At 45.6% G+C, this 20,477-nt stretch overlaps 1 protein-coding gene across 1 annotated transcript in view; it reads right to left on the bottom strand.

Moving 5' to 3' along the window:
• The window catches only part of CRLF2 (cytokine receptor like factor 2), an 87,423-nt gene extending 79,664 nt beyond the window's left edge, over positions 1 to 7,759 (bottom strand). Inside the window, exons 1-2 of the mRNA XM_029603629.1 lie at positions 7,082 to 7,759; positions 6,594 to 6,763 (exon numbers count right to left, since the gene is read on the bottom strand). Coding sequence (XP_029459489.1) covers positions 6,594 to 6,678 — 85 coding nt within the window. The 5' untranslated portion in view covers positions 6,679 to 6,763; positions 7,082 to 7,759. The remainder of the gene's footprint in view (positions 1 to 6,593; positions 6,764 to 7,081) is intronic.
• Between the last annotated feature and the right edge of the window lie 12,718 nt (positions 7,760 to 20,477).

The following is a 20,477-nucleotide window of genomic DNA, read 5'->3' on the forward strand; positions in this document are numbered from 1 at the left end:
CCTCCCAGAATCCTCACACTCAACCCCCCTGACCCTAACCCTCCCAAAATCCTGACTCACTCCACCAGACCCTCACCCTCCCAGAATCCTCACATTCACCCCCAGACTCCTGCCTTCCCAGAATCCACACACTCATCCCCCAGACTCCCACCTTTCCAGGAATCCTCACACTCACCCCCCAGCCTCCCTCCTTCCTAGACTCCTCACACTAACCTCCAGACCCTCACCTTCCCAGACTCCTCACACTCACCCATTCAGAATCCCCCCTCCCAGAATCCTCACACATCCCCTCCAGACCTGTACCTCCCAGAATCTTCACACTCACCCTCCCACCAAGACATCACCTTCCCAGAATCCTCACTCACCCACCCAGACTTCCATCCTCCCAGAATCCTCACACTCACTCCCCAGACCCCCACCATCCCTGAATCCTTAGACTCATGCTCCCCACACCAGACTCTGGCCAAGCTCCAATTCCACTCCTCCCCAGCAATTTCACACACATCAGCAACAAACTAGGACAGGCAGAAGATGTAGTGCTCAAATGAGCACTCAAATCAGCTACCTTATCTCCGTTCTGCTTTTAGTGTCTGTCCTTTGATCACTGACACTGATGCTCCCTGTTCATCAGCTGCAGCTGAATCCTCCCACTTCCATGCAGTCCCACATACTCCTCTTAGGTGCAAGAAGTGCTTCCTCCCTCTGCGCAAGCTCTTCTTCCAGATTTTTCCTGCATTCCACTTCCTCCCAGCAATGCACCTCTGGCCACAGACCTTGTAAAAAATGCTACTAGGGTGGGACTGCCAAGGTCAAACAGGGCTCCCAAAAGCACGGAGCCTGCTCAGCCCAGGATGATCTTGATTGCCCTGTCCTCTCCCCCTCTGGGAAAGGGGACACCATGAACAGCAGGCTTTCCTTCTCCTCGGGAAGCAGAGTTTGTTCAGTTCCAAGGGCTGAATCGGGAAGGGAAGGCAGCCTGGCCGCATTGTGAGGGTGCAGTAATGCCCTCTACTGGATGGTGCCTATGGCTGAGGCCATATCAGACATATACTAGCTACAGCACTGGTATGAAGTCTGCATGGGATTTTAGCCAGAGATGTTCTGCAGACCAGATGCAGGAACAGAGGTAGCAAATTCTAGGGATGAGCCAAGGTTGGGGTTTAGTGCACCTTACAGGACAGGTAAGAGGAGAGGCAAGAGTATCTAAGGCTGATACTCTTGCCTCTCCTCTTATATAGTATTGTAAGAAGAAACTGCAAGGCCAATACGTAATCCAACACTCAGACCCCTTCCATGTCTTATTACCAAGTTTTGCAATAATCCCACAGCCTTCAAAATTAGTGAGGCTGTTGTCCAAACAAATCTTGCCTGTATGTGCATTGAAATTTGGGTTTTAACTATAGTCCCTCCATATAGGATACCCCAGCCTTCTTGGAAGCGCAGTACTGATGTACTACTACTGTTGGGATTAAAATCACCACTCTGCGCAGGCTACCCAGATACTTTCTTGGAAGCCTGATATAGCCAATACCAGGGATGTAACTGCTACTCCATGCATGGTACCCCAATGCCTTCTTGGAAGATCAATGCTGTCAAACCATTGCTGTTTTAGGTTGTAACCATCGTGCTATGTAGGTTATCCCAGTACTTCTTTTCCATCCTCTTTGCCACTAGGGGCTCCTCTGTTCTTATCCCATGCTGTTTTGAATTCTGTATTGCGTTTGTCACCCCGCCATCTCCAGGAGTCTATTCCATGCATCCACTCCCTTTCAGCAAGCAGAGGTTCCTAGAATAGTTTTCTGAATCCGGGTGCCGAACGTTAACTTTGGGAGCTTATAACTGAGGAGCTTAAAGGCACTCCAAGTTTAGGGGCGGCCTAAGATAAGACGCTTAAGTTAGGTGCCCAGTGCTGGAAATCAGCACTGACTGAGTTCCTAACTTCATTTTCCTGACCTTTCCCCACCATTACCCTTTCCCTTTCCCCTGTTTAAAGTGTCTAAATTTAGGAGCTCAGAATCAGCAAATGTTTATATTTCAAAAGTCAATGCGCTTAACTCTTAAAATTACCGACCTAGACTTTTTCAATATAGGGCTTTTATTTTTTAATGTTTTCCTATGCTTTACTTGTCCATCTACCGTATTTTCACATATAATACTGTTGCCTATATTTATTTGATTTGAAGCCAATTCTTGAACAAAGTAATACAGTGACATGATAGGCCACTTGAATATGTAGAAATAAAGGTCAATAAGCTGTAGGTGATATATTTCTATCTGATTAACTAGAAATACTTATGAGTGACTAATGTTCCAAAGCTGTACTCCCTTCCAAGGGCCATTACAGAATGAATAAGCTTGAGGTTTATCTCCCCCTCCTCAATTTCCTCTCTCTGAGCCTCCTTCTGTGGGGGAAGATGGACCTACAGAAATAGAAATACTTAGATCTCAGAATTAACAGCTCATCAGATAAGACCTTTTCAAGCTCATTTTGGTTCATTAGAGTTGTATTGTGGCAGAAATTAGCTCACACCAGTAACAAATTACACTAGACATTGCTTTACGTTTTTGGCATATGAAAATAGTTCTATGGCTAAAACTCTTAAACCATCTTATGTCAAATTCATTTCAACTTTGTACTTTACAGATACATTGCTTTCTAATTAGCCAGCATAAAATATTATTCCATGGTCTGGTCTTGGGAGTGTTAATATGAAGGCAGTCCAGCAGTACCACTGACTTTAGGCAGAAGGCAGATTCATGACAACCAAATAGTCCACAAACATCTCATAACAATTCAGAGACAGCACACCAAGAGAAGATACAAATGGCTCCGAGAGAATTTTGCAAGCCAGCTTCCAGTCCTTTGTCTTAGAACATAAGACTTGCCATACTGGGTCAGACCAAGGATCCATCAAACCCAGTATCCTGTTTCCAACAATAGCCAAGCCAGGTCACAAGTATCTGACAGAATCCCAGGGGGGTAGATAGATTCCAAGCTGCTTATCCCAAGAATAAGCAGTGGATTTCTGCAACTCTACCTTAATAATTAATTAACTTTTCCTCCAGGAACTTGTCCAAACCTTTTTTAAAATGCAGCTATACTAATAGCTTTCACCACATCCTCAGACAATGAATTCCAGAGCTTAATAACCCATTGAATAAAAAAAATATATATTTTCTCTTATTAGTTTTAAAAGTATTACTCACCAACTTCATTTTGTGTCCCCTGGTCTTTGTACTTTTCAAAATAATAAACAACTGATTAACATTTACTTGTTCCATTCCACTCATTATTTTATAGACCTCTATCATATCTCCCCTCAGCCATCTCTTCTCCAAGCTGAAGAGTCCTAACCTCTTTAGCCTTTCTTCATAGGGGAATTGTTCTTTACTTTGTTACTCTCTGCCTTTACTCACATTGTTAATTGTAAACCGGGTTGATGTGATTCCTATCATGAATCTCGGTATAATAAAAATAACAAATAAATAAATAAATAAATAAAATTGTTCCATCCCCTTTATCATCTTGGTTGCCCTTCTCTGTACCTTTTCTAATTCTGATATATCTTTCTTGAGATATGGTGACCAGAACTGAACACGTTACTCAAGATGAGGTCGCACCATGGAACAATACAGAGGCATTATGATATTCTCTATTTTATTCTCCATTCCTTTCCTAATAATCCCTAGCATTCTATTTTCTTTCATGGCTGCTGCTGCACCAGAGCAGAACATTTTAACATATTTCAATGATGACACCTAGATCTTTTTTCCTGAGTTGTGACTCCTAATGTGGAATCTTGCATTATGTAGCTACAGTTTGGGTTACTCTTCCCTAAATGCATCACTGTGCTTTTGTCCACATTAAATTTCACTTGCCATTTCATGCCCAGCCTCCCAGTTTTGCAAAGTACTCTTTCAATTTCTCACAATCCTCTTGTGATTCTAGAACTTTGAATAATTTTGTCTCATTGGCAAATTTGATCACCTCACTTGTTGTTCCCATTTCCAGGTCATTTATAAATATATTAAACATCGGTCCAAGAACAGATCCCTGGGGCACTCCACTATTCATCTTTTTCCATTGGAAAATTTATCATTTAGCCCTACCATCTATTTTCTATCTTTTTAAATAATAGATAAAGCAGATGGAACAGCTCCCCTGTGAGAAAAGGCTAGAGAGGTTATAGCTGTTCAGCTTGGGAAGAGACATCTTTAAAATCATGAGAGGTCTAGAACGGGTAAATGTGACTCGGTTGTTTACTCTTTCGGATAATAGAAGGACTAGGGGGCAGCACATGAAGTTAGCAAGTAGCACATTTTAAACTAAACGGAGAAAATTCTTTTTCACTCAACGCACAATTAAGCATTGGAATTTGTTGTCAGAGGATATGGTTAGTGCAGTTTGTGTAGCTAGGCTTAAAAAAGATTTGGATAAGTTCTTGAAGGAGACGTCCATTAACTGCTATTATTCAAGCTGACTTAGGGAATAGCCACTGCTATTACTGGCATCAATAGCATCGGATCTACTTAGTGTTTGGTACTTATAACATGGATTGGCCACTGTTGGAAACAGGATGCTGGGCTTGATGGACCCTTGGTCTGACCCAGTATGGCAATTTCTTATGTTCTTAAGCAGTTGGCAATCCACAATAGGACACTCGCACCTATCCCATGATTTTCTAATTTCCTAAGAAGTCTCTCATGAGGGACTTTGTCAAATGCTTTCTGGAAATCCAGATACACTATATCAATTGGCTCACCTTTATCCACATGTTTGTTTATGCCCTTAAAAAAATGTAGAAAATTTGTGAGGCAAGACTTTCCTTGGCTAAATCCATGTTGGCTTTGTCCCCTTAAGCTATGCTTATCTTTGTAAGGCTTCCATGTGCCTTGTTGGCTCCTTCACATAAATGCATAAGATCCAAAAGTATGTGATTGGATATCCCATGGTCCACTGGTATAGGATCAGTAAATTAGAACTTGCTTTCTTCTTAGTAAGCTGATTCATAGCATACCTGACTGTGATGAGGATCAGGTGCTGACAAAAACACCTTTTGACCAGATTGGACTTTGTGGTTTGATAATGTCTGTCAAGCTGTCAAGGCCACCGAAAGCCTAGAAGCTACAGCGATGTTATGTCTATTTGTGCCAGCTAATTTCAGCTGTGCAACACAATGTCTTGCTTATTGAGCACTAACAGTTTAATCTCGGTGCAGCTTGAAGGCATCTGTATTGCTTTGCTCTTATTCCATATTTCTTGGTTTAAGCAGAACACAGCTCCTTTAATGGTGTCCTGGGCTAGTTTCTAAATCCCTCAGTCCACAATCTGTCTCCTTACCACACCTTGATTTCCCAGTCCTTTTCCTCATCCGCCTCCCAATTCTGATCCCTCCTCGCCTGCTGACAGGAAGAAGAGAGTAGAACAACCCATTTCTCTCCTGCTATCTGCCATTTAGTATGGTGCTTCGACTAGCCCAAGTGTGTCATTCACAATCAGGCAGCTGAGAGTCGGCAGGAAGGAGGAACATCAGTCCATTCTCCTTCTGATGGGACTGTTTGAATACTGAAATTGAGGGTGGAGAGGAAGATTAGAATTGGAGATTTTTAAAATTGTATAATCACCTCTCAACTCATTTAGCCCTGTCATTTCAATGATGGTCTTCAGCCAAGTGCCATTGCACCAGGGCTCTCTCCGGAGTCCTGTAATCATGGGCTTTGATTTGAGAGTTGTATTTGTTATATACACTTGTAGGCAATTGCGGATCGTTTCCCCCTTCTCTCCCCCGACCACTTCTGCCAAGTTTTTCCCTCTCAACTCCAAGTTGCAGCATTGCTTGTCCTTTCTAGTGGTGCTGGCCCAACAGCAGCAGTTGGAGGTAGAAAATTCAGCTTGGATCCTCCTGCAGCCATTGTGCATGGGGCAGGCTTTGTAACATCCCACAAGTTGCACAGTTTTCCATGATCATAGGAAGGAGCGGGGGAGTGTGGAATGCTGCAGCGCCTGTCAGCACACAACGGCAGTGGGGGGGGGGGGGGGGAAGGAAGGTCCTGTGCTGAATTTTCTATCTCCAGTTTCGGTTGCAGGGCTGGTGCCGCTAGAAAGGACAAGCAGTGCCACGGTGGCGAGCATGGATGGCGGCATGGCAGCTATAGCAAATGCTTTGGCACCTATAAAAAGGGGGTGACGGTGGCAGGGGTCTTCATTACCTATGCCAAAATCTGGGCCTGCCCGATTCCAGCCATTAGATGTTGCTGACGTCCAATGATTGAGACTCCCTCCGCAAAGAGGATTGGAAATGCTGTCTTAACAGCGTCCCCAGCACTAGCCAAACCAGGGATTAGAAGACCTGACCCATGGTCCAAGAGTTAAGCCCAAGACTTTTATATGGTAGTTCCCAGCACTGAGCCACTGGTCTGGTCCCTCTTAATATTATGTAACCTATGCAGTGACAAGCAAGATGGGGCTCTCAGGAGCTATTAGTGACACTATTAATTAAAAAAAAAAAGAGAGGCTCACTGAGAAGAACTAGCAAGAAACCCTTGATAAGAGTGCCTTGGGTAAGAAATTGTAGTCTATCAATGAACCTTACCTTGCATGGTCTTCCGAGGCAGCCCTGTGTAGCCTCTTAAGAAGAAAATCACTGCACACACCTGGAAGCCTGTGGTAGCTGCCATGCTGTATTTGGAAATGCAGTGTTGGCTGTGTTGTGCCTTTCAGCGAGCAGGCTCTGGAAACCTTCTAGTTTTCACCTTTTTTACACTGAAAATTAGAACCAGAGGAAGTGACTACAGGAAACAGAAATCATTTCCTAAACTAACCTCATCAATTCTATCTGAATGCAGGAATTTTAAATAGATACACCAGGTCTTATGCTTGTGCTTGCGGTGTTTCTTCACTGAAATTACATTTGGGAACTTGGTTCACCCAAAATCTTGACTTGACTTAAATAACTTCTGCTGGAAAAAATTTTTTTGAACTTAGGATATGATTATTTTAATTGTCCAATGTTTAAAAATAAAATCACAACTTGGAAGCCCTGAATATCTAAAAAATGTTGTACAAGTCACCTTTAGTTACCTTCCTATACTGAACTCAAACTGGAATTGGATGGATAATACGTTGTCAAGGTCCATCATTATATGCAAGATGATATATTTTTTTTTCTTGATAGGCCGAGTCACTAAATGAGTAAGGACACAAGATGTGCCGGGTTGTTTCAGACCAAAGATCCATCAAGCCCAGCATTCTGCCTCAGAGAGGGCTTAGGGAAGTACCTGGCAGATCCCAAAAAGTAGATCCAGTTCCTTGCTTTTTTTTTTTGTGATGTTTTATATTATGTATTAATTTCTGTATATTGTAAATCACTTTCAATGCTGGCAAATAATGGTAGGAGATAAATTAAAATGCATAACTTGTTGCTCATCACAAGGGATAGCCGTGGCTTTTCCGGAGTCCGCCTATCTAATAATTGTTTATGGGTGTAAACAGGGTAACCCCAAAACGATAATAAATAAAACTTTCCTGAAGCCCAGGGCTAGAAGGGTAGGATTCAGAGAGGACCAGAGGTGTCGGGGCCTAAAGTGGCCGGGCCAGGCGTTGAAGGCCCAGTGATGCACAACAGCAGCAGAGGCTGAAGCAGGGAGAAAGGAAAAAGAGAACCAGACGAAGGAGAGGCATCCAGAAGAAGAAGAAGAAAAAGCCACCATTGTGAGGGGAAGCAAAGAAAAACAATGATTAGTGCCGGTGACAAGCTCCACCCCCCCCCCCCCCAATCCCCCAACTTAAGAAGAGAGTGCAGAGGAGGAAGGCCTCGGTATTATCAGGAGCCTGCATGCCAACAAAAAGAGAGCATCACGGAGGAAAGGATCAGGCCAGCGAAGGAGGGCAATTGTGGGGCAGACTCTCCCCCAGCATTCAGGCCCCAATGGGGTGAAATAAGAGAAAGGCCGGGCCAAGACGGGAAGGGTCGTAGCACGGCGCCAGAGCAGCCTCACAGCAGGGGGCCTGACTGCTGGCTGATCTCTGTGTTGAGGCCAAGGCTTTCATCGGAAGGAAGTGGCGGTGGCGGCGGCAGCAGCAGCAGCAGCGGTGGTCGCGCGGAGAAGCCAAAGAAAAGGGAGCCAAGATGCCGTCGAACGAAGGGGAGAAGTCGGAGTGGGAAGCCCAGCGCCGAGCCGCTGCCTGTCTTCCCACTCCCACGACTGGCACAGAGCTGCAGGGAGGAGGGGGAAGGAAGGCCACACCAGGGAAGCACCTTGGCACAAGGAGAGGGGGGGGGCCACGTTGCTGAGGGAGGTGCCAGACCAGCTGTGGAGGAGGGGGGGGGGGGCCGCCCCAGCAGAAGAAACAATATCCCCGAATAGAGTGCTGAAAAAAAAAAAGAGCGAGAGGAAAGAGCAGACCAGCCGCGCGTAGCTGGGGTTGTGATCGCGACCGCTGGCCGTAGCTTCCTCCTCCTACAAACAGAGCCACGAAAGGCGGAGCTGCAAGAAGAGGAGGACCTGAATGAAAAGGGCAGTGTTGGATTGCTGTGGCGACCCAGTCCTGTCAATCACAGGGCCGCAGATGACCACCGAAGCCGCCCCCTGATGGGATCACCATTGCTGCTGCTGCTGCTGGACTCATCCTGCTGTTTTGCTTACACTGCTGCAATTTTAATGTAAAAGGTGCAGTTGGCGTCAGCCTTGGGGAAGCCCCAACGTGACAAGAAGAGCCCAAGCTGCAATCCTGCTGATGTCAGTAATGAAGTCAGCGGGTCCCGCAGCAGAGTAAGAGGGGACTTTAAATTTTGATTAAAATAAAGAAAAATATATCAAGTTTTAAAGAAACAAAGGCGGGGGCTCTAGGTAAGGGGACCCTGGGCCACACCTGACTGACGCCAACTCCCCTGCCCTCGAAGGTCATTTTAATCTTTAATTTTCCCCGATGGAAGCCCTGCCCATTCAAAGCCAAAAACATCTTTAAAAGAGGGCAAAACCAGCAAAAGACAAGAAGGGAAACCTGCAAGGGGCCTGAAGACACCTGTCCAACCATCGCTTGCAGTTGAAAAGAAACAGTTTTTAAGGGATAAATATTGATGGTAATTTTACAAGCTGCCTAGATATTTAAAGAACAAAAATGACCAAAAAAGACAAATATGGGGAATATTTTTGATGAACATAAGAATATTTTAAGGGCGCAACTGTAGCATATAATTTACCTTTATAGTGATTTGGTGCCATCCGAACACCCCCTAAGTTTGTTGGTTCACTCCGGAGCAACTAAAAAAAAAAAAAAAGGATCATCGTAGCAAGAAAAGAGAGAAGCGAAGTCACAGTCACGGTGATTTAATGACCTCCCTGGAGACAAATGATTGGGTGGGCGCAGCTTTATCATCAATGGCCACAGCGCAGGGTCCAAATGAAAGAGAGAAATCGTCTCAGGGGATAGAAAAGATGCATGAAATTTTCCAACACTAATGGTAATAGAGATAAATAAAAAACGTGAATCATCAGTGAATCTTAAGGATATGTAATGGGTAAGTCCCTGGCACTATTTCCAGGGGTATCCCAGACCCAGAAACCCAGGGGCAGTTATAGAATATAGCCAGATGTGTGAAGGGAACAGAGGTGCTGTTGTGGTCCTCTGTCCCCAGGCCTACTAAAAGTGCACAAACACCTCTATTAATCAAAGAACAGGCAGAATATTAATGAAGTGTGAGTGTCATGAGTGAGAATGAGTGCGGATCCAGCCAAGGTAAAGGTGTCAGGCAGAAAATTTTAAACCTTAAATCTCCTGCTGAACAGTGTGTTAGTACAGCATTGTGAAGGGTCAGCGACAGTGTGACTGAATCTTATCGACGTTAAATGCTGAATGTCAGTACACTAAGGGAACTTCAGTGATTTGAAGAAATTATTAGGAAATTCTTATTAATCAGAAAGAGATTCTATCAAGAATGACCCACAGCAACTTCGAAGTAGGTGAGAGATTTGTTTAAGAGCAAAGACAACATATCACCTCAGGCAACGGAGTTAACCCACTGTCTCTGGAGGAAATTCTGCCTGTGCTCATTTCATTGACAGCAAATTACCCAAAGGTCAGTCAGGAAGAACACAGAAAGAGAGAGAGAGAGAGAGAGAGACTGAATGCAAGAGCAACCTGTGTGCTGTGAACTGATCTTTTGCAGAAAGAGTTAGGGCTACAATAATTATCTTTTGATTTTCATTAGTGAGAAAAAAGCCAGTAACAATAAGCCAGCAGTGAGACAAACACAGAGCGAACACTGTTGACATAGGCTGCGGAATATCCAGAAGCGGTATTAGGGAAATGGTCTCCTTTGTTTATTTACATAAAGCATAAGTCAGTAAGTTAAAGAGAACTCCACAGGAAGGAAGAAGAGGCCGAGAGAAGAACTGGTCAGCAACCACAGAAAGAGAAGGAACTGTAGATAAGTGGTTTTTTCTTCAAACATTAACAAACATAGGGTCATTTATCAATTTGCTTTATGGCATTTTCGCATGCGTTAATGACTTTATTGCATGCGTTAACTTCATAGCGCATGCGGAAAGCCCCGTACCGCACATCGCAATGCAAATTTTAAAAAAGGGAGGGATTGGGGAGGAGTTGGGGGAGGTCTAATGTAAAGTAGGAGTTGGTAGCGCGTTGTGCGAAAAATATTGGCCGTTATCGCAGGTCATTAACGTGGATAATAGCTACACCTTTTTTATTTGCGCTAAGGTCTTATCGCGGGTTATATCGCTGATTGTGGTATTATCGCAATGCATAGCGCGTGCGATAAAAACTCCAAACGATCCCCACACAGCTACCCAGCCTTCCTGGACCAATAAAAATGCCTGTTTTTAGTAGGTCTACCTTCCTGACACCATTTGCTCACTGCCAGGTGTATGCATACATGGCCATTTCATGCCTCGCCAGTCTCGTCGCAGCCGACAGCATGTGGAAGCAGGACAACCCGAACAACAGGCAAGGCCACTTCCACGACATCGCAGAGAGTTACCAGCAGCGCAGGCAGAGGCTCTGCTCCCGCAAGCTCACAGGCCTGGGCAGCACCGGGCACAGGACAGGCCCCAGCCGAGGATAAATAGGGATCGTATATTTCCTCCATGAACTTCCTTGGAGGGCATGCCTGAGGACTTTGTGGTAAGCAGGTATCATCCCAGCTCTCAGGCAATACATGAATTATATGAAGACATGCGAGGTGATCTGGATCCTGCAACTACAAGGTCCCAAGCCGTCTCCGGCATCACCAAACTGTTGGCTGCTCTCCATTTCACCACCAGCGGCTCCTTCCAAACCACAGTTGGAGTTGTGGGGGGAATGTCTCAAAGCACTTTCTCACGCTGCCTGGATCAGGTCATTGAAGCTGTCGTGGACCTCATTCATCGATGCATATACTTTCCTTGCAGCAGGCAGGACTTGATGGACTTGAAGAGAGGTTTTTATGCCTTTGCACACTTCCTCAATGTCATTGGAGCTATTGACTGCACTCATGCGGCCTCATTCCACCTCGTAGGAGGGAGGAGGTGTACCGCAACAGAAAGCTCTTCCACTCCCTCAACGTGCAAATAGTCGGTGATGCTGGAATGCCCATTCTGGACATATGCCCCAAACAAAGCTGCCAAGATTACCCTGCTGTGCTGTGTAATGTGGCAGTACATTATGGAACAGCAATGGATATACGTCCAGATCTCCCACGGGATCCCCCTTGTGTCAATGCCCGAGCACAGGAGACGATACCGAGTGGCAGCCAGATTCGGCAGAACCTTTTCCTCATGGGCTTGGCCTATCAAATAGCCTTGCATTGGGTGGTGTGGCTGAAGCATATTAGCAGCACTTACACTCATGAGGCCTTTTCTTTGTAAAACATTTTTCCTAAGTATCTGGCTGCTTTTCATTTGTCTTGCTAATGGACCATAGCACTGTAATTTGAATAAATGATTTCCTGCCAATTTGATTTTTTCGACATGGGTCTGCCACCTTCTGTTCTGCCTGAATCTTACAGAAAAAGAGGCACGTCTGTTAAGACAGTCTGTGGCCTACCTAGCACCATGTGGCCTCACAGCCACCATGGGTGCACCTCTCTGTCAGTGTGAAAAGTGCATGTCACAGTCTCATAAGTGTTGCAATGGACAACATGCTTCAGGACCCTGCACAGTGACAGCTGTACTAATGGTGTGAGATTGTTATAACACTGAAGGTGCAATGTGCATGGCGACCACAAAAAGCCACATTTACATGTTGTACTGTCAGATAACATAATTTGAAACCATTTACAGGTGTGCTTATGAAGCAATACCTCTGTTATGTGTCTGTGTGTATTGACAAGGACATTCCCAGAGAATAGTGACACCTGGCCTTCATCAGTTTACCAGTGATGTCACACCTGCATGAATAACTGCATTCCACTTAGCTGTGCACATACAGGTACACAGCATCACCCTACCTACATGTGTACATGTTTACGCAGTGTGGATATACTTTACATAGAGCCGACATAGCAGCATGTACTTTGGAAGCGTGCAGCATGGGTGGCCACAATACAGCACCCATCACACAGCTTTGATCTCACACCTTCCCTTAAAACCAGGCTGAAGGTTATGAACATAAGAACATAAGAAAATGCCATACTGGGTCAGACCAAGGGTCCATCAAGCCCAGCATCCTGTTTCCAACAGTGGCCAATCCAGGCCACAAGAACCTGGCAAGTACCCAAAAACTAAGTCTATTCCATGTAACCATTGGTAATGGCAGTGGCTATTCTCTAAGTGAACTTAATAGCAGGTAATGGACTTCTCCTCCAAGAGCTTATCCAATCCTTTTTTAAACACAGCTATACTAACTGCACGAACCACATTCTCTGGCAACAAATTCCAGAGTTTCATTGTGCGTTGAGTAAAAAAGAACTTTCTCCGATTAGTTTTAAATGTGCCCCATGCTAACTTCATGGAGTGCCCCCTAGTCTTTCTACTATCCGAAAGAGTAAATAACCGATTCACATCTACCCGTTCTAGACCTCTCATGATTTTAAACACCTCTATCATATCCCCCCTCAGTCGTCTCTTCTCCAAGCTGAAAAGTCCTAACCTCTTTAGTCTTTCCTCATAGGGGAGTTGTTCCATTCCCTTTATCATTTTGGTAGCCCTTCTCTGTACCTTCTCCATCGCAATTATATCTTTTTTGAGATGCGGCGACCAGAATTGTACACAGTATTCAAGGTGCGGTCTCACCATGGAGCAATACAGAGGCATTATGACATTTTCCGTTTTATTCATCATTCCTTTTCTAATAATTCCCAACATTCTGTTTGCTTTTTTGACTGCCGCAGCACACTGCACCGACGATTTCAATGTGTTATCCACTATGACACCTAGATCTCTTTCTTGGGTTGTAGCACCTAATATGGAACCCAACATTGTGTAATTATAGCATGGGTTATTTTTCCCTATATGCATCACCTTGCACTTATCCACATTAAATTTCATCTGCCATTTGGATGCCCAATTTTTCAGTCTCACAAGGTCTTCCTGCAATTTATCACAATCTGCTTGTGATTTAACTACTCTGAACAATTTTGTGTCATCTGCAAATTTGATTATCTCACTCGTCGTATTTCTTTCCAGATCATTTATAAATATATTGAACAGTAAGGGTCCCAATACAGATTCCTGAGGCACTCCACTGACCACTCCCTTCCTCTGAGAAAATTGTCCATTTAATCCTACTCTCTGTTTCCTGTCTTTTAGCCAGTTTGCAATCCACGAAAGGACATCACCACCTATCCCATGACTTTTTACTTTTCCTAGAAGCCTCTCATGAGGAACTTTGTCAAACGCCTTCTGAAAATCCAAGTATACTATATCTACCGGTTCACCTTTATCCACATGTTTATTAACTCCTTCAAAAAAGTGAAGCAGATTTGTGAGGCAAGACTTGCCCTGGGTAAAGCCATGCTGACTTTGTTCCATTAAACCATGTCTTTCTATATGTTCTGTGATTTTGATGTTTAGAACACTTTCCACTATTTTTCCTGGCACTGAAGTCAGGCTAACCGGTCTGTAGTTTCCCGGATCGCCCCTGGAGCCCTTTTTAAATATTGGGGTTACATTTGCTATCCTCCAGTCTTCAGGTACAATGGATGATTTTAATGATAGGTTACAAATTTTTACTAATAGGTCTGAAATTTCATTTTTTAGTTCCTTCAGAACTCTGGGGTGTATACCATCCGGTGGTGCTATTAGTGTCAGGTTTACCCATGTGCTTAGCTCCTTTAAAGTAGCCATTGGCCTTTCTGATTGCAAGGTTACCAGAGTAGATGGCCCCAAGGTCAGGCTGTGGTGATATAATGTTGGTGTCCAAGGTGTTCCAACATATATATGTGTGTGTGTGTGTGTGTGTGTGTGTGTGAAGAACCACTTGCAGGACAGTGAAGGCACATTATTCAATGAGTTACTGGCCAGCCTTCACTGCATTAGTCACATGAGACCCAGACTGTATACTTTACAGCAGTGGTTCTCAACCTTTCTAATGCCGTGACCCCGCAATACAGTTCCTCATGTTGCGGTGACCCCTCGCCCTGCCCTCGCCCCGCGAGGGCGGGGCGAGGGCGGGGCAAGGGTGGGGCTTTGGTCATATGGGGGCGGGGTTATGGATGGGGTTGGATTTTAGTTAATACTTAATTATTATGACATTTATAAACAGAACCACCATTCCTCATAAAACAATAAAATTAAACATAAAGCATCAGTTATAATAGTAAAACCATACTAATAAAAGAATATTTTAAAATTACTGATAAATAGAATTTCTATTAATTAAAATCATATACATTTTATAATTTCCCAAACACCAATAAAATATTTCAAAACAGCACATATATCAAATAACACACAATAATTAAAACTAATAAGGATTTTAAAAAGCCCCTGCTGTCCATACATGGGAGCTCTTGATTTCCAGTCACCCTGATATTGTCGAGGATTAGGAGGTTATCCTCTCTCTCTCACACATACTCTCACATGTCCATTCTCTCTCACACATACACTGTCACATACATACACATTCATGCTCTTATACCCACCATAACCTCTCGCTCTCACAGACACTGATACACTCTCAGGGTGTAAGACACTCTCCTCCCCCCTCCCACTCACACACACTCTTACTCCCCTGGATTTTCTCATACACACTCATGCTCTCACTCTTACTAGCTCCCTCACAACCTCAGAGCCTCTCAGATAAAACTCTATGCAGCAGAAATAATGCTGAATGTTGAGAATTGTATTATGCAGACTAATCTGGAAAATGCACTAATTTCTACATGAGTCATAATGAATCAGTCCTCAGCTGCAGGCTTCAATTGATTATCCTGGCTCCCTTAATGTTTGCCAAATACAGTTCATGTGTAACAGCAATCCTAATTCTCCACCAGATCAAGCTGATTTCACATCCCACTTCATACTTTGTCACCTCCAGCTGAGTCAAACAATTAATCTAATTACTGCCACGTGGCTATTGGGGAGGCGCTGATTGCTGCTATTGGCACTTGGCACTGAAGCCCATTCTGCTGCCTCCTTTGTGCAGGCCCCGTGGGTTTCCACTTCCTCCATGTTGATCTCGTACATTGTGAGATCCGCCATAGAGAAAGTGCTACTCTTGCACATTCCCAAAGATTACATGTACCAATCAGTAAAAAGTAATTTATTTATTTTTTTACATCTGCTTCCCTTTCTTATTTTTTTGCCATTTCCTTTTATATTGCCTTTTTTTCTATTTCTTTTCTCTCCACCTGTCTTCTTCCCTCAAACACACAGTCAGATTCTCATTCTCACATGCATTTCTCTCTCACACACACATACACACACAGGCTCTCACTGTCACATGCTCTCTCTCTCATGCAATCATTCATACACACAGTCTCTCACTGGCACAGGCTGTCTGAGTCTCACACACAAGCTCTCTCACACCCCCACATGCTGCCTTGCTCAAGCACAGGCTCTCACTCTAACATGCTGTCTCTTTCACACACACAGAGGTTCTCACATGCTGTCTCTGCAAACACGCACAGTCTCTCAACTCACTCTCACACACAATCTCTCAACTCATCTCATACTCGCACACACCTCTCTCTCACCTCTGGGCCTCTTCTTTAAGGGTTGCCACAGGATGGGCTCTGCAGCGGCCCTAGTCTTCCCGGCCCCGCTGCTCCTCTTCTGCACGCGGCTGAAGCACCTCTTCTACCCACGCGGCTGACGCGCCTCCTCCTTCCTGCCCGTGTGGCTCCGGCAACATTTGTCTTCCGGGGCAGGGCGGGCAGGAAGGAAGTAGGAGGAGCACCTGCAGTGGCTGATACACCTCCTTCCTGCCTGCGCGGCTCCAGCCACATACTTTACTGCGACACGCTAGCTTTTTGGGCCATGTCTCTTCCAGTGGCGTAGCCAGAATTGATTTTTTGGGTGGGCACAAGGTTAACATGGGTGGGCTGTAGGCATGCAGGTCTACTAGTTGTTTTTTTTACTGATAAATAATGCCAAATTATGCAGCATAGCATTCACATCTACGCCTAAGTATGAGGTTTACTTAATGATACAAACATAATTAACGGTGATTTGTGGTACTTTAGCCTTCTTATTATTACGATTTTATACACGGCTCCTACCTGTCCATAAATTTTGAGAGAGAGGTTGTGTTCCTTATATTTAAATTGCTAACATCTCAAAATATAGATATATATTTTTACCTTTGTTGTCTGATCTTTGTATTTTTCTAATCAGTTGGTCCTGGTCTCTTTTTCCCATTTTTTCCCTTATAGCTCATTTCCTAATTCCTTTTCAGTGTCTTTCTTCTATTACTGTCTTCTTCCCTTCCACACACAAACACACACATACACGCTTTCTCTCACAGACTCCCTCTCACACACTCAAGCTGTCACTCTCATATGCTCTCCCCCCCCCCCCCCCAAGCTCACATTCTCTGCAGACACACATACAAGTTCTCACTTTCTCACCCCTCCCCAGGCTTATATTCTTATGCACACACAGACGCACATCCAGGCACCCATTCTCACCCACACACATAAACCCAGACTCCCATTCTCACCCACAAACCCATGCTCCCAGTCTCACCCACACATATTCAAGCTCCCATTCTCATCCATACATATACACATTTAAGGTCCTATTCTTACCCACACATACACACATTCAAGCACCCATTCTTATCCACATATTCAAGCTTCCATTCTCACCCACCCACACAAACCCAGGCTCTCATTCTCACCCATATATACACACATTCAAGCTCCCATTCTCACCCACCCACAAACCCAGGCTCCCATTCTCAACCACACATACACACATTCGAGCTCCCATTCACCCACATATTCAAGCTTCCATTCTCACCCACATACACACCCAGGCTCCAGTTTTCACCCACACACACTCCCATTCTCATCCACACATACACATTCAAGCACGTGCACAGCTTCCGCTTTCTCCCCCAGAGCAGGAAGATCAGCTGCCTTTCCTGCTGCCACCGGACTCCTGCTATCTTCGGACGTCGGGCCGTACAGCCCGCCGAACTTCCTGTCGGGGGGGGGGGGGAGCGGAAGCGCAGCGCACAACGTACGCTTCCTCCCTCCCCCCCCAGCAGGAAGATTGGCCCGACGCCCGAAGATAGCAGGAGGCCGGTGGCAGCAGGAGAGGCAGCTGATCTTCCTGCTTTGGGGGAGAAAGTGGAAGCTGTGCACGGCGCTTCCGCTCCCCCACCCCCAAACAGGAAAATCGGCGGGCTGTTTGGCCCAAAGATAGCAGGAGAACGGGTGGCAGCAGGAGAGGCAGCTGATCTTCCTGCATTGGGGGGAGAAAGCGGAAGCTGCACGCGGCGCTTCCACTCCCCCCCCCCCGAACAGGAAGACTGGTTGGCCATATGGCCGCAGCAGCGCTTCCCCATGGGTGCCGTGATGGTGCGCGAGGTGTGGGTTCTCTTGTTCGCTGTCGCGGGGATGGGATCCCGCAACAGCCTTGCAGTTCCGGTGCCAGTTGGGTGGGCCTGGGTCTAAGTTGGGTGGGCACCTGCCCACCCGTGGCTACGCCATTGGTCTCTTCCCTTTTGGGGTTGGAGGAGGCAGGTCTCCAGCTTCGCCCCGCCTCCCCGCAGCAGCCGCGGCGCCACGGACTGGCAAAAAACCCCAACGGCCCGGTACTGGTCCGCGGACCGGTGGTTGGGGACCTGCTTTAGGCGACCCCTGTGTTTTGGTCGTTCGACCCCCGCCGGGGTCGCGACCCACAGGTTGAGAACCGCTGCTTTACAGGCAGTGCTACAGCTGGCTCATCTTTCCTAAGAAGATGTTAGCAGCACGCGGGCCAAGGGTTTCTCTGCCTTTAAGTGGTCTCTCACACGATGACTCACTGTCATATGCATATGCCAGGTTGTTGGAAAGTCCTAATGGTTACAGAGTGTCAGCTAATCATGTGCCGTAACAATATGCACTTCTGTTTGTTCCTTCAACATAACCACAATGTAGAAAGTAATGCCAAATGTTACAGTGCATGTGTTATGTGTGAGGCCCTGCAAAGCACATAGGCTCAGCACTCCTGTGTTAAACACTAACCATATTGTACCACTAACATCCTAACAGTACACACTTGCAGGCTTTCATTCTTTATTGCTGCAGCTCATCCACATGTGTGTGAAGGTCTGTGAACAGCTGAACAGCAGCAAAGCTGAACAGTCTTCAGTAACTGCTGTAACAGTTTGGCACTATTAGGATAGTTGTTGTGTCCTCTGGTCCTTTCCAGTCCATGCAGGGTGGGCTATATGGCTTTCTCAGTAGCCAAACTATGCTCAACTAGGGATTGAATCGGGCTTCGGACGACTGAAAATATCGGACGATATTTTCAAAATCGTCAGAAATCGGGGGCTCCCCCAAAACAATAGGAAAACCCCACGATATTGGTCATGGGGGTTCTCTTATCGTTTTGGGGGAGGGCGGGAAAAACGGCACACAAAAATAACCCCTAAACCCACCCCGACCCTTTAAAACAAATCTCTTAGCTTCCCCCACCCTCCTGACCCCCCAAAAACATTTTACAGGTACCTGGTGGTCCAGAGGGGGTCCCGGGAGTGATCTCCCGCTCCCGGGCCGTAGGCTGCCACTAATCAAAATGGTGCCGATGGCCCTTTGCCCTTACCATGTGACAGGGTATCCGTGCCATTGGCCGACCTCTGTCACATGGTAGGAGCACTGGATAGCCCGCGCCATTTTTAAAGGGCCGGGGTGGGTTTTTTGTTTATCGGCTCGGGCGCAGCCGATAAACAAAACCGCGATCGGGCCGGACAAAAAAAAACACGATGTGAATCTGAACCGGAATCCGAACCGATTCCGGTTCCGATTCACATCTCTATGCTCAACTGAACCTAATATGACCCTAGAGTCAGCCAGCATCCTCCGAGCCACTCCAATCGCATTCGCTAGGGCTACTGCTACCACAAATGTCAGGTAGTTATCATGCTTGATGAGGTCCTTAAGATGTAGGCATCTTGCAAAGCTGCCATGTAGAGGGTGGTAAACCATCCCGGGACCCTTTAGTCAATCTGCCATTAGGTACATGTGAAAAATGGCTGTGACAGAAGTGTTTCCAGAATGCTGCTATACTTTGTGGAGGAAGGAGTGGCAATGACTGATAACCAGTTACAGTAAGCTGACAATGAACACCTTTATCCATATTGACAAGCTTGGCATGAACATAGTACCATAGTACCATGTGTATGTGAAGGGGCAGCAACATGTAGTGTCTCCTGCTAACATATGTGAGTGTGATACCTAGGCTATGTTGTTCTGAGTACGCCTTAGTCACTCGGTCACTCGTGTGCGGGGCCTACAGCTTTTGGTGCTTCCTCCCTTGGGTCTCTTTTAGATAAGATGTTTGCTGGTAATCTGGTTCTAATTCCTTTTTACACTATTACCTATTTTACTGCTTTGATGTAGGAGGAGCTCGCTGTAGATTGTGGCCCTCTGACAGTGACCCAATATGTACTGGGGACACTATGGTCTGAAATATTACCATTGTTTTTCTGTTCCAAATGAACCCACTGGGTAAATGTGCTGTCCTTGCAGGTGAGGAGGTGTGGCGGTGCCCATACTGACATATGAAGGAGTTATGCACCATAATATGGGTTTTTGCCTCACCTTGTACTGAACAACACAGCAAGGTTTGGCCAGCAAGTGCTTGTAGTAGGTCACATCGTGCAGTTTTAGGTGTACGTTGCCCAAGCCACCTTTCAGATACCGTTAAAATGTAATGCTGGCAGCTTGTGTATCTAATGACAAGGCCCATGCCTGTGTGCATGTTGTGCTGCCTGGAGAGTGACAGTACATTATGAGTGTTTAACTGCTTGCACTACAGATATCTTTCACACCCGTATTTTCCGTCATGCAGCTTTATACACTGCATGTACAACAGAGCTAGCTTGGCTT

Source organism: Rhinatrema bivittatum, chromosome 5 (genome assembly GCF_901001135.1).
Source record: "Rhinatrema bivittatum chromosome 5, aRhiBiv1.1, whole genome shotgun sequence".
NCBI lineage: Eukaryota > Metazoa > Chordata > Amphibia > Gymnophiona > Rhinatrematidae > Rhinatrema > Rhinatrema bivittatum.